At 40.1% G+C, this 12,557-nt stretch overlaps 1 protein-coding gene across 2 annotated transcripts in view; it reads left to right on the forward strand.

The window, feature by feature from the left end:
* Window positions 1–12,557, forward strand: part of TBC1D2 (TBC1 domain family member 2) — a 158,678-nt gene that overhangs the window by 16,116 nt on the left and 130,005 nt on the right. For both annotated transcript variants that reach the window (XM_069741882.1, XM_069741890.1), the window contains exons 2-4: window positions 1,678–2,120; window positions 5,578–5,722; window positions 11,339–11,468. In XM_069741882.1, coding sequence (XP_069597983.1) covers window positions 1,698–2,120; window positions 5,578–5,722; window positions 11,339–11,468 — 698 coding nt within the window. In that variant the 5' untranslated portion in view covers window positions 1,678–1,697. The remainder of the gene's footprint in view (window positions 1–1,677; window positions 2,121–5,577; window positions 5,723–11,338; window positions 11,469–12,557) is intronic.

Here is a 12,557-nt window from a genome sequence, read left to right on the forward strand (position 1 = left end):
TGCGGAATTCAGTAAAGTAAGTACCGTAATATATTGCTAGAATCTGGGGCTGTGCACCTCCATCATGCTGCTCTCAGATAGGATAGCAAAAACCTGGTGACAGATTTTCTTTAAAAATATAGCAATAAAAATGAAACTTATTTTGGTATTACCCCATCCGTAAAAGTCTGGTCTATCAAAATATATAATTGATTAACCCATTCAGTAAACGCCATAAAAAGAAATAAAGTCAAAATTCCTGAATTGTGAATTTTCAGATATCAAAACATCTTACCTCAAATTAGTATCAATAAAACCTGCAGTGCTCCAAAACAAGCCTTCAGACAGCTGTATTGAACAATACAAATTTTATCCGTCTTGGAAAATTACAATTCCGATTTTTTTTTCCACCACATAAATAAATAAAATCTATGCACGTTTAGTATCACTTTAATTCTACTGACCTTGAGAATGATTTTTTTCAGGTTATTTTTTCCACATATTGAATTTCGTAAAAACAAACCCTCCCCCCAAAAATGGAGGGTGTCAGTCAAAACTCTAACACTTCCCGCACAACATTAACCCTCACTCTGGGAATAAGGGGATGGACAAATGCAAATGTAAAAACAAAAATTGGCTGTATAAGCAATGGGTTATAGAAGACCTTCACCAAGACAAAAGTTTTTGCTTGTTTTATTCCTACTGCTCCCCCTAGTATGCTTTTTATTTTTTAACTTTAAATCCACCATATGGCTCCATAGATTTGGGCCTTTTTATTTAGTGCAAATTTTTTTAAGGTTTTTGCAGGGGGGCATGGACCACAGATTCTCATTGGGTGTGTCCCCAGGCTGCTCTGCATTATTACTTTATGAGCAACACCACTTTGTTAAAGCCAATAAAAATTAGCACTAAATAAAAAGGTCCATATTTATGTAACTGCATGCAAAACAAACAAAAAAAACCCTGAATAATCAGTTGGTAGCAGGAATAAAATATGAGCAGAAACTGGTCGTCTTTAAACAGTAGCGATTGGAGCTAGCACCAATCACTGTTGTTAGGAGCTGATGTGACTGTATATTCCAGTCTGCACCTGTTGTATATGGAGCTGGCTCGACTAGTCAGCCTGCCCCGTACTCCAACTCCCAACGTGTGACATACATATACGTCGCACGTCAGGAAGGGGTGTCTGTGTCTTAGATATTGTGATAGATCAACATCCGGCATCCCTAATCAGCAACACATATTTGCACATGTATTATAACTTGGCATTGCTTTACACCGAGCCTTATGCAGTGACTTTATTAATCATTCGGCTGACTTCAATGGACTCAATACGCACGCTTTCACAATGAGGGAGAAAAGCAATTGCCAGAGATGTCTAACAATTACCGTAGTTATTTCTCACATGGGCAAATTATCAACCATGATAAAATCACACATTGCTTACTCAATATTTGCAATTAAGGGAGAGTCTGGTGACCTCTTGCCTCCATAAAATAAATGGTTGGCCAATATTTACCTAATGTGCATAGACATATTGAGACTGTTTGGATAAATGATGCTCTCTATGTTTAGATATGTCCAAAAAATATTGGATTATTGCTTGATCTCATTTTTGTCATTCATCTATATCTAAAGTAAAGGATTAATAAGTTTGCATTTAATTTAAGTCCAGTTATTGGATTTTTCATTTTTCAGGATTCTATTTTTATGGAAAGATGAATAAAGAGGATGAAATTGACACAGTAGCTGATATCCACGAAACACTTCCAGAAATTGGAGCTCCAAACAAAGCTTTGAATGATGAGGCAATTGAGACTGATATACATTACGACGGACATAACATAGATGCTATTGCTGATGTTCCTTCCTTTACTCCAAGTAAAGAAGGTGAAGGAGAAAAAACAAAGAAGCTCTGTGGATATCTTTATAAGCTAGGAATGAAAGGACCCCTGAAAGCTTGGAAGTACCGCTTCTTTTGCTATGATGACAAGAAGTGCCATCTGCTCTACTATAGGACAGCTACAGATGTTTGTCCACTTGGGAGTATAGATCTACATGCCGCCACTTTTCAATTTAGCATGGAAGCTGAAGAGGGAATATTTGAAATTAAAACGCCAACAAAACCATATATCCTAAAGGTATGTGACCATTTACTACACTTTTTCCTAATTCCATTGAAAACTAAATACATGTAGAACAGAGGTAAAGCAGGTCAGTGACTTTGTAGAGGAAATGTGCACATAATTTCCACCAGCTGGAACCTCATGATCCGCAAAGGAGGTGCCTAAGGACAGGGGTTGACAAAAGGTCATATATATATATACTAGATGGTGGCCCGATTCTAACGCATCGGGTATTCTACAATATGCATGTCCTCGTAGTATATTGCCCAGCCATGTAGTATATTGCCCAGCGACGTAGTATATTGCCCAGCGACATAGTATACAGCACAGAGCAACGTAGTATATTGCCCAGCCACGTAGTATATTGCCCAGTCACGTAGTATATTGCCCAGTCACGTAGTATATTGCCCAGCCACGTACTATAATGCACAGGCCACGTAGTATATTGCCCAGTCACGTAGTATATTGCCCAGCCACGTAGTATATTGCCCAGCGACGTAGTATACAGCACAGAGCATATTGCCCAGCCACATAGTATATTGCCCAGTTACGTAGTATATTGCCCAGTGACGTAGTATACAGCACAGAGCCACGTAGTATATTACACAGCGACGTAGTATACAGCACAGAGCCATGTAGTATATTGCCCAGCCACGTAGTATATTGGCCAGTCACGTAGTATATTGCCCAGCTACGTAGTATATTGCCCAGCCACGTATGTCACAGGTTAAAAAAATAAAAAATAAACATATACTCACCTTCCGATCCGAGGGCCCCTTGTAGTTCTGTTGCCAGCTTCCGGTCCCAGGGTGTGATGACGTCGCGGTCACGTGACGTTATGGAAGGTCCTTCTCACGCAGGCGAGCAGGACCTTCCATGACGTCGCGGTCATATGACCGTGACGTCATGGAAGGTCCTTGTCGCATACCATCCTTAGCACCGGAGCGTCGCGAGGAGCGGGAAAGGCGCCGGAGGGTGAGTATATGATGATTTTTTAATTTTTTTAGTATTTTTAACATTAGATCTTTTTACTATTGAGGCTGCATAGGCAGCATCAATAGTAAAAACTTGGTCACACAGGGTTAATAGCGGCGGTAACTGAGTGAGTTACCCGCGGCATAACGCGGTCCGTTACCACTGACATTAACCCTGTGTGAGCGGTGACTGCAGGGAGTATAGAGCGGGCATCGGGCGCTGACTGAAGTAGGGAGGGACTAATCGGACTGTGGCCGTCACTGATTGTTCGCGGCAGCCATGACAGGCAGCTGGCGAGACCAATCAGCGACTTGGATTCCATGACAGACAGAGGCCGCGACCAATGAATATCCGTGACAGACAGAAGGACAGACAGACAGAAAGACGAAGTGACCCTTAGACAATTATATAGTAGATATATATATATATATATAGAGAGAGATATATATATATATTATATATCTATATCTATCTATATCTATATATCTAGATATATATATAAATTATATATATATCTATGTATAGAGAGAGAGAGAGAGAGAGAGAGTGTACAGACCAAAAGTCACAACTTCTGGGCGCAACTTCTCATTTCAAGATTTTTCTGTATTTTCATGACTATGAAAATTGTACATTCACACTGAAGGCATCAAAACTATGAATTAACACATGTGGAATTATATACTTAACACAAAAGTGTGAAACAACTGAAATTATGTCTTATATTCTAGGTTCTTTAAATAGCCACCTTTTGCTTTGATGACTGCTTTGCACACTCTTGAGCTTCAAGAGGTAGTCACCGGGAATGGTTTTCACTTCACAGGTGTGCCCTGTCAGGTTTAATAAGTGGTATTTCTTGCCTTATAAATGGTGTTGGGACCTTCAGGTGTATTGTGCAGAAGTCTGGTGGATACACAGCTGATAGTCCTACTGAATAGACTGTTAGAATTTGTATTATGGCAAGAAAAAAGCAGCTAAGTAACGAAAAATGAGTGGCCATCATTACTTTAAGAAATGAAGGTCAGTCAGTCTGAAAAATTGGGAAAACTTTGAAAGTGTCCCCAAGTGCAGTGGCAAAAACCATCAAGCGCTACAAAGAAACTGGCTCACATGAGGATCGCCCCAGGAAAGGAAGACTAAGAGTCACCTCTGCTTCTGAGGTTGAATTTATCCGAGTCACCAGCCTCAGAAATCGCAGGTTAACAGCAGCTCAGATTAGAAACCAGGTGAATGCCACACAGAGTTCTAGCAGCAGACACATCTCTACAACAACTGTTAGGCCGGGATCACACATGCGAGAAACACGTCCGTGTCTCGCATGTGAAATCCAAGCTCTGGCGCCGGCACTCCAGAGCGGAGTGTGCGGCCGCATAGGAACACATGGAGCCGCACACTCCGCTCCCAAGTGCCGGCGCCAGAGCTTGGATTTCACATGCGAGACACGGACGTGTTTCTCGCATGTGTGATCCCGGCCTTAAGAGGAGACTTTGTGCAGCAGTCCTACCTGGTAAAATAACTGCTAGGAAACCACTGCTAAGGACAGGCAGCAAGCAGAAGAGACTTGTTTGGGGTAAAGAACACAAGGAATGGACATTAGACCAGTGGAAATCTGTGCTTTGGTCTGATAAGTCCAAATTTGAGATCTTTCTTTCCAACCACCGTGTCTTTGTGCGACGCAGAAAAGGTGAACGAATGTACTCTACATGCCTGGTTCCCACCGTGAAGCATGGAGGAGGAGGTGTGATGGTGTGGGGGTGCTTTACTGGTGACACTGTTGGGGATTTATTCAAAATTGAAGGCATACCGAGCCAGCATGGCTACCACAGCATCTTGCAGCGGCATGCTAATCCATCCGGTTTGCGTTTAGTTGGACCATCATTTATTTTTCAACAGGACAATGACCCCAAACACACCTCCAGGCTGTGTAAGGGCTATTTGACCAAGAAGGAGAGTGATGGGGTGCTACGCCAGATGACCTGGCATCCACAGTCACCAGACCTGAACCCAATCAAGATGGTTTGGGGTGAGCTGGACCACAGAGTGAAGGCAAAAGGGCCAACAAGTGCTAAGCATCTCTGGGAACTCCTTCAAGATTGTTGGAAGACCATTCCCGGTGACTACCTCTTGAAGCTCATCAAGAGAATGCCAAGAGTGAGCAAAGCAAAAGGTGGCTACTTTGAAGAACCTAGAATATAAGACATATTTTCAGTTGTTTCACACTTTTTTGTTAAGTATATAATTCCACATGTGTTAATTCATAGTTTTGATGCCTTTAGTGTGAATGTACAATTTTCATAATCATGAAAATACAGAGAAATATATATATATATATATATATATATATACATATACATATACATGCCCTTATAAAACCTGAAGGTTTCAAATTTCCCCTTGCCTACCATTCAGACTTGTTAGAAGAATACAGACTGTTAGTGAATAGTGAATTATTGGAATTTGAGATTGCTGTCTCTATAATCATGTTTGTATTTTCACTAAGGCAATTAACAATCATGCCAAGATGTACTGGTTACAGCAACTGCAGCGAAAGAGATGGGAAAACTATAATAATGTGTCAAAAATCCATACTTGCATGATTATGTCTTCAGATGTTCTTGACAGTGAGAGCAATCTTTACAATGCAGGTAGGTACAAGATACAGTATTATCCGAGACAACTCTTTTGCCTCCAAGCATCAGGACAATTACCCAATTGACTGATGATTAATGGATGGAGCCACTGCTGTTTTCCCTACTAGGCCAGTTATTGGGGAACTCACAGTGAGCGTATGGTATACACATCTCCGATTCCAACGCATGGAATATATATACCCCTGTACGGTCACTGCCAACTCCATAATAACAAAAGGAACTAGCTGCCACCACCACCAAGCGTTTATAAAGGCCAATTGGACATTAGTTACAGGCAGCGTATGACTTCAGGGGTGTGAATTAGAGAACAAGAGGAATGGAGCTATTAAAATATATATATATATAAATAAATATATATATATATATATATATATATATATATATATATATATATATATATATATAATACGGAAAGGTAGGCAGCGTTTCTAAAAAAAAAAAAAATATATATATATATATATATATATATGCAAAGATATTACAAAATGGGAACAAAACAATATAGTACCGTATTTTCCGGTGTATAAGACGACTTTTTAACCCCTAAAAATCATCCCAAAAGTCGGGGGTCATCTTATACACCGGGTACGGCTGCAGGGAGCGGTCCTTGATGGTTCCCATGGTCTGAAGGAGAGGAGACTCTCCTTCAGGCCCTGGGATCCATGTTCATGTAAAAAATAAAGAATAAAAATTAAAAATATGGATATACTCACCCCTCCGCCGGACCCTGGCTCTCAGCGCTGCAAGCGCCTGCCTCCGTTCCTAAGAATGCAGTGAGTGAAGGACCTTCGATGACGTCGCGGTCAGGTGACCGGTCACCTGACTGCGATGTCATCGCAGGTCCTACACTCAATGCATTCTTAGGAACGGAGGCAGACGCTTGCACCGCTGAGAGCAAGGTTCCGTCGGAGGGGTGAGTATATCCATAATTTCTATTCTTTATTTTTTACATGAATATGGATCCCAGGGCCTGAAGGAGAGTCTCCTCTCCTCCAGTCCCTTGGAACCATACGCACCGCACACGCCGTGTAAGATGACTGGACGTATAAGATGACCCCCGTCTTATATGGCAGGTATATCCCAAATTCCATATTTTATATGGAAAAGTTGGGGGTCGTCTTATACGCCCAGTTGTCTTATACACCAGAAAATACGATATATACAATCACATAAGATAAAAGGGATAACAAAAGAAAAATTACTAAACCTGTCTCACAGAAATGGCTCAGAGCTTAGTGGAGGGAAGTACTGTACTCCTTAGAACAACTCCATAGAGTAACGGACAGAACCACAGAGTATTGTGTCTTTCAGAACTGACAAATTACAAAAATCCAAACTCTGATTTTTAGAAGATCAAGGTTACGCCCAAATACCTCCCCTTGATGAGCTCATGTGAGGGTCTTGGGATGTGCTAGGCCTTTAGATGATTTAGATTTACAACTTTCCCTCCCAAGTCACACCTTGTGGCTAAGCAGTACTGTGCAGCCACAAATGGGGTATTGCACCGTTCCACAGAAATTGTATGACAAATTCTGGTACTATTTTTATCCATTTCCCCATATGAAAATGTAAAATTTGCGGGTAAAACAATATTTTTGTGGTAAAATGTATTTTTTTTTCCATCACCGCCCATTGGTAAAAATTCTGTGACACATCTGTAGGGTCAATATGATCACTGCACCTTTAGATGAATTCATTGAGAGGTGTAGTTTGTAAAATGGTGTCATTTATGGGGGTCCTGCCATTCTGGCACCTTAGGGACTCTGCCGATGTGACATGGCACCCGCAAACAATTCCAGCAAAATCTGTACTATAATATGGTGCTCCTTCTCTACTGAGCTTTCCACGATGCTTGAAAAGTAGTGTGAGACAGTGCAGCGGATCATATGCAAGGGTCAATATGTGTCCTCAAGGATGCGAATGGAGTCTTATTAAACCTACTGGAGTATCTTGTGTTCACAGCAGGACACCTGTGAATCACAAGGCAAAATTAAAAGAAAGTGTGATTGGGTCCAAGTAGCTGACCCGGTCAGATTTTTAGGAAAACCCATTTAGGGCTTTTATTTTTGGAATTAACTACAGGATGGTAGTGGAGCATTTTACTATCTCCAGCTGGGTCTTACAAGTGGCCCATGGTCACAGATCTCATTTAAAACCCTGCAGTAAAGGGTTGGGTGTGTCAGTGTTGGTTTCCAAACTGCAGAGCAGGTGGCTCTGCAACATCTGGCTTGTGTAAAGTGAAAATAATGTCTTCAAAAGGAGATTTGTAGTTAAAATTCTGCGCTGCCGCTAAGATGAATTTCAGGAGAGTAAAGTTGATTCACAGTGGTTTTATTCAACGCGTTTCAGGGGTCTCATGCCCCCTTCATCAGGAAATACCACCTGATGGTGTCCACTATCTATTCCAGCCAATTTTGTTCTACAAAAGTCAAATGATGCTCTTTCCCTTCCGAGCCCTGCCGTGCGTCCAAACCATAGTTTTCTACCACATATGGAGTATATGTCTACACAGGAGAAAGTGCCCAACAAATTGTATGGTCCATTTTCTCCTGTTACCCTTGTGAAAATGCAAAATTTTTCTTTACACTTTGCTTTAGTTCCTGTGAAGCATTTAAAGGGTTAATAAACTTATTTAATGTGGTTTTGACCACTTTGAGGGGTGCAGTTTTTAAAATGGTGTCACTTTTGATTATTTTCCGTTACATAGGTCCCTCAATGTCACTTCAAATGGGATGTGGTCCCTATAAAAAAATAAAAAAAAACATTTTGGAAAAATGAGAAATTGCTGTTAAACTTTTAACCCTTCTAACTTCCTAACAAAATTTTGTTTCAAAATGATACTGATGTACAGTTGACATATGGTAAATTTTACTTATCTATTTTGTTTGCTATCTGGTTTGAGGGCATAAAAGTTCAAGGTTTGAAAATATCAAAATGTTCCCATTTTTTTGTCACATTTTCTATATTTTCCAAGATAAACACAAATCACATATAGAACAAAATTAACCATAACCTGAAGTGCAACATGTCACGAAAAAAGTCTCAATCACTGGGATACGTTGAAGCATTCCAGAGTTATTAACTCATAAAGTGACACTGTTCAGAAGTATGAAATTTAACCTGTCAGGGAGGTAGCTTGGGGGTGAGGGGTTTAACCCCTTAGAGTCCCTGCCCTTTTTCGTTTTTAATTTCTGCTTTCCGCTCCCCTTCTTCCCAGAGCCATAACTTTTTTTTATTTTTCTGTCAATATGGCCATGTGAGGGCTTTTTTCTTCTGGGACTAGAGGGAACTTTTGAATGACATCATTGGTTTTACCATGTCATGTACCAGAAAACAGGAAAAAAATTCCAAGTGCGATGAAATTGCAAAAAAAGTGCGATTCCACAACATTTTTGGATTATTTTTTTTTTTACCATGTTCATCAAAACGACAAAACTGACCTGTCATTATGATTCTCCTGGTCATTATGAGTTCATGGACTCCAAACATAACATGTCTAGGTTCTTTTTTATTTAAGTGGTGGAAAAAAATCAAAAGTTCGTTAAAAAAAAATTTGCGCCATTTTCCTTGACCCATAGCATCTCTATTGTTCATAATCTCGATTTGGGAGATGGCTTATTTTTTGCGTGCTGAGCTGACGTTTTTATTGATACCATTTTGGTGCAGATACAATCTTTTGATCGCCCGTTATTGCAATGTTGCGGCAACCAAAAAACATAATTTTGGTGGTTTCACTACTTTTCTCACTATACAGTATAGCGATCAGGTTAATCCTTTTTTTTTATTGATAGATCTGCGATTCTGAACACAGCGATACCAAATATGTGTATGTTTGATTCTCTTTTTTGTTTTATTTTGAATGGGGCGAAAGGGGGATGATTTAAACTTTTATATTTTTTAAAACATTTTTTTTTTTTTACTTTTGATACAATTCAATAGTCTCCATGGGAGACTAGAAGCTTCCATAACCTGATCACCTCTGCTACATACAGGCGATGGTCGGTTCACCTGTATGTAACAGAATTGCTGACTTGCTATGAGTCCCGACCACCGGGTGTCGCTCAAAGCAATCCAGCACTGACAACCATAGAGGCCTCCAGGAGACCTCTGGTTGTCATGCAAACCCACCGGTGAACCGCGATCGCGTGATGGGGGTCACCAGTGGGCAGATTTCCAGTCCTATGGCCGGAAGCACGTGTTAAATGCCGTTGTCAGAGTTTGACAGCAGCATTTAGCGACTTAATAGCCGTGGGTGGATTGCGATTCCACCCGCGGCTGATCCGGGCACATGACAGCTGTTCAAAACAGCTGACATGTACCGAGAAAGATTTGGGCTCACAGTCGGAGTCCACATCAAAGGGAGGGAAGCAACCTGCGCAGCACTAGTACGGCGGAGGTCACAAAGGGGTTGACCCCTTAATGACCAGGCCAAATGTTTTACTGTAAATCTTACCAGTGTCACTTTATGTGGTAATAACTCTGGAACACTTAAAAAAAATCCCAGTGATTTTGAGCTTGTTTTTTGTGACACATTACACTTTATGAAAATGGTAAAACAGATTGATCTGTTTTGTGTTTTATTTATAAAAAAAATCTGAAATTTGACAAAACTGTAAAAAACAAACAAAAAAACCCCAACAATTTTTAATCTTTAATTCAGATAGTCATACCACAGAAAAACATTAACACATAAAGTTTCCCTCGTGGGCTTTACATCAGCACCATTTGTAAATGTTATTTTATTTTGTTAGCATAAAAGGAAATTTACAAAATATTTTTTGTTAGGGACCTATCCAGGTTTGAAGTGACTTTGGGGTCCTATATATTGGAAACTCCCCCAAAAGTGATACCTTTTTAAAAACAGCACCCCTCAACATATTGAAAAATGCTGTCAGGTAGTTTATTAACCCTTCAGGTGATTTTCAGGCGTTAATGCAAAGTGACATAACAAGAATGAAAAGGTTTATTTTTACCCCCTAAATGTTGCTAACATCTGAACAGGTTACTATTTCTGGCAGACTCTAAGGATTCATAGTCACTTGCAAGAAACTCGGATGAGTCTCACATGTTAATACCAGGCACTGCACTCGTCACTCAGATCGGAGCGTGCGGCCGCATAGCAATACATGCATCCATACGTTCCGCTCCTGAGTGCCGGGTGCAGTGCCGTGTATTGCTGTGCGAGACTCATCCTAGTTTCTCGCAACTGAGTATGAGCCCTAAGGCCCCTATTTGCCTGTGAATTGCCATGGCAAACATCAGGAGCACACAATCATGATCTCAGGGTGCCAATGGGGTTAATAGGAAGCGCCCACACTCTGTTAACCATTTACAGTATATGATGTAGTCACTATTGACAGTAGCATCTAAGGGGTTAAAAAGTTATGGACGGTGCCAACACTAATCGTGGCTGCTGAAGCAAGTTGTCAGCGATAGTGGACAGCCGACAGCTGCTGGATTGTCACCTGTAAGGGGAGGCTATTCCCCTATATCTTAGGTCAGTGAAGGATGTATTGGCGGTCATTAAGGGGTTAAACTTTGTAATTTAGAACATGTGTTTATTTTTTTACCTGTGTGGTCCAATAATCCCCAAATAATTTTTTTCAATAGATGTTGAATTTTTGCCTCCCGTGACGACACCAACGGAAGTGGTGGGTTTAAATGTGGCCACAATGCCAGCTCCACAGGAATCTATGTCTCTTCAAAACATCTCCCTTAAACATCCATGGAAAGAAATACAGTAAGTTAAATTAATTCCTGTTCCATTCAGTTACATTTACACCAGTCTAAATTTTGCTTTAGTTCTGCACAATCTCAGAAATAGGCCGGGATCACACATGCGAGAAACACGTCCGTGTCTCGCATGTGAAATCCAAGCTCTGGCACCGGCACTCCGGAGCGGAGCGTGTGGCTCCATGTGTTGCTATGCAGCCGTACGCTCCGCTCTGGAGTGCCGGTGCCAGAGGAGGGATTTCACATGCGAGACTCGGACGTGTTTCTCGCATGTGTGATCCCGGCAATAGTGGTAGCACATAACAGCCATAGTCTGTGTGTACCATGGTGTTATGTGAAGTTGGCTTTACCAAGCAAATTTAACTAGCTGTAATATTGCACCTCTTCGTTTTCCAATTTTAGAAAAAAAATTAATGGCAAAATAATCAAGTGGATCCTTGACAAAGTCAAGTCGAGCTTCACATTTTGCTTGTTCTTTATTAGAGGAAATATTTTACTCATGTTTTTCACTAATAAACCAGATTCTAATTCTTGAAAAATATTATGTATTATAGTCTTTTTTTTCCATTTATTGTCCATGCTTAAAAATACTGGCGGTTTTTTTTTTTTTTTCGTTTTTTTTTCTTCTCTTGACGGAAACCTTTTGGTTATAAAATATAAAATTATAAAATATATCGTACTTTATCCTGTGACTACTGAAAGGTGATCACCAGAAGTATCTTTTTTTTTCTTTAATTCTTTCAAGTTATTTTTTTTTATTATGTTTGATAGTAAAATAGAGACTTCTTTAGACAAAGACTGAACTTGTATGCCCTGTTTTTATAGGATTGAAATTCTAAGTTTCATCCAACATCCACTTTGAAAGTTCTTGATTACCATAAGTGTCACCACATAAGTAAATTCCAGGCATTTTTATTTTATTTTTTATAAAACCTAGAATAAATACAATGACTAGATACCCAACAGTAAGTAAATGAGTAGTAGAAATTCCTGTCAAAAACATGTGATACTTAGTTGACACCATTTGATCAAAAGAGCCTGAATGCTATTCCACCGCGACAAGGTGTACAAGTTTTTTTTTATAACCATTTTGAAA

Source organism: Ranitomeya imitator, chromosome 1 (assembly GCF_032444005.1).
Source record: "Ranitomeya imitator isolate aRanImi1 chromosome 1, aRanImi1.pri, whole genome shotgun sequence".
Taxonomy (NCBI): Eukaryota; Metazoa; Chordata; class Amphibia; order Anura; family Dendrobatidae; genus Ranitomeya; species Ranitomeya imitator.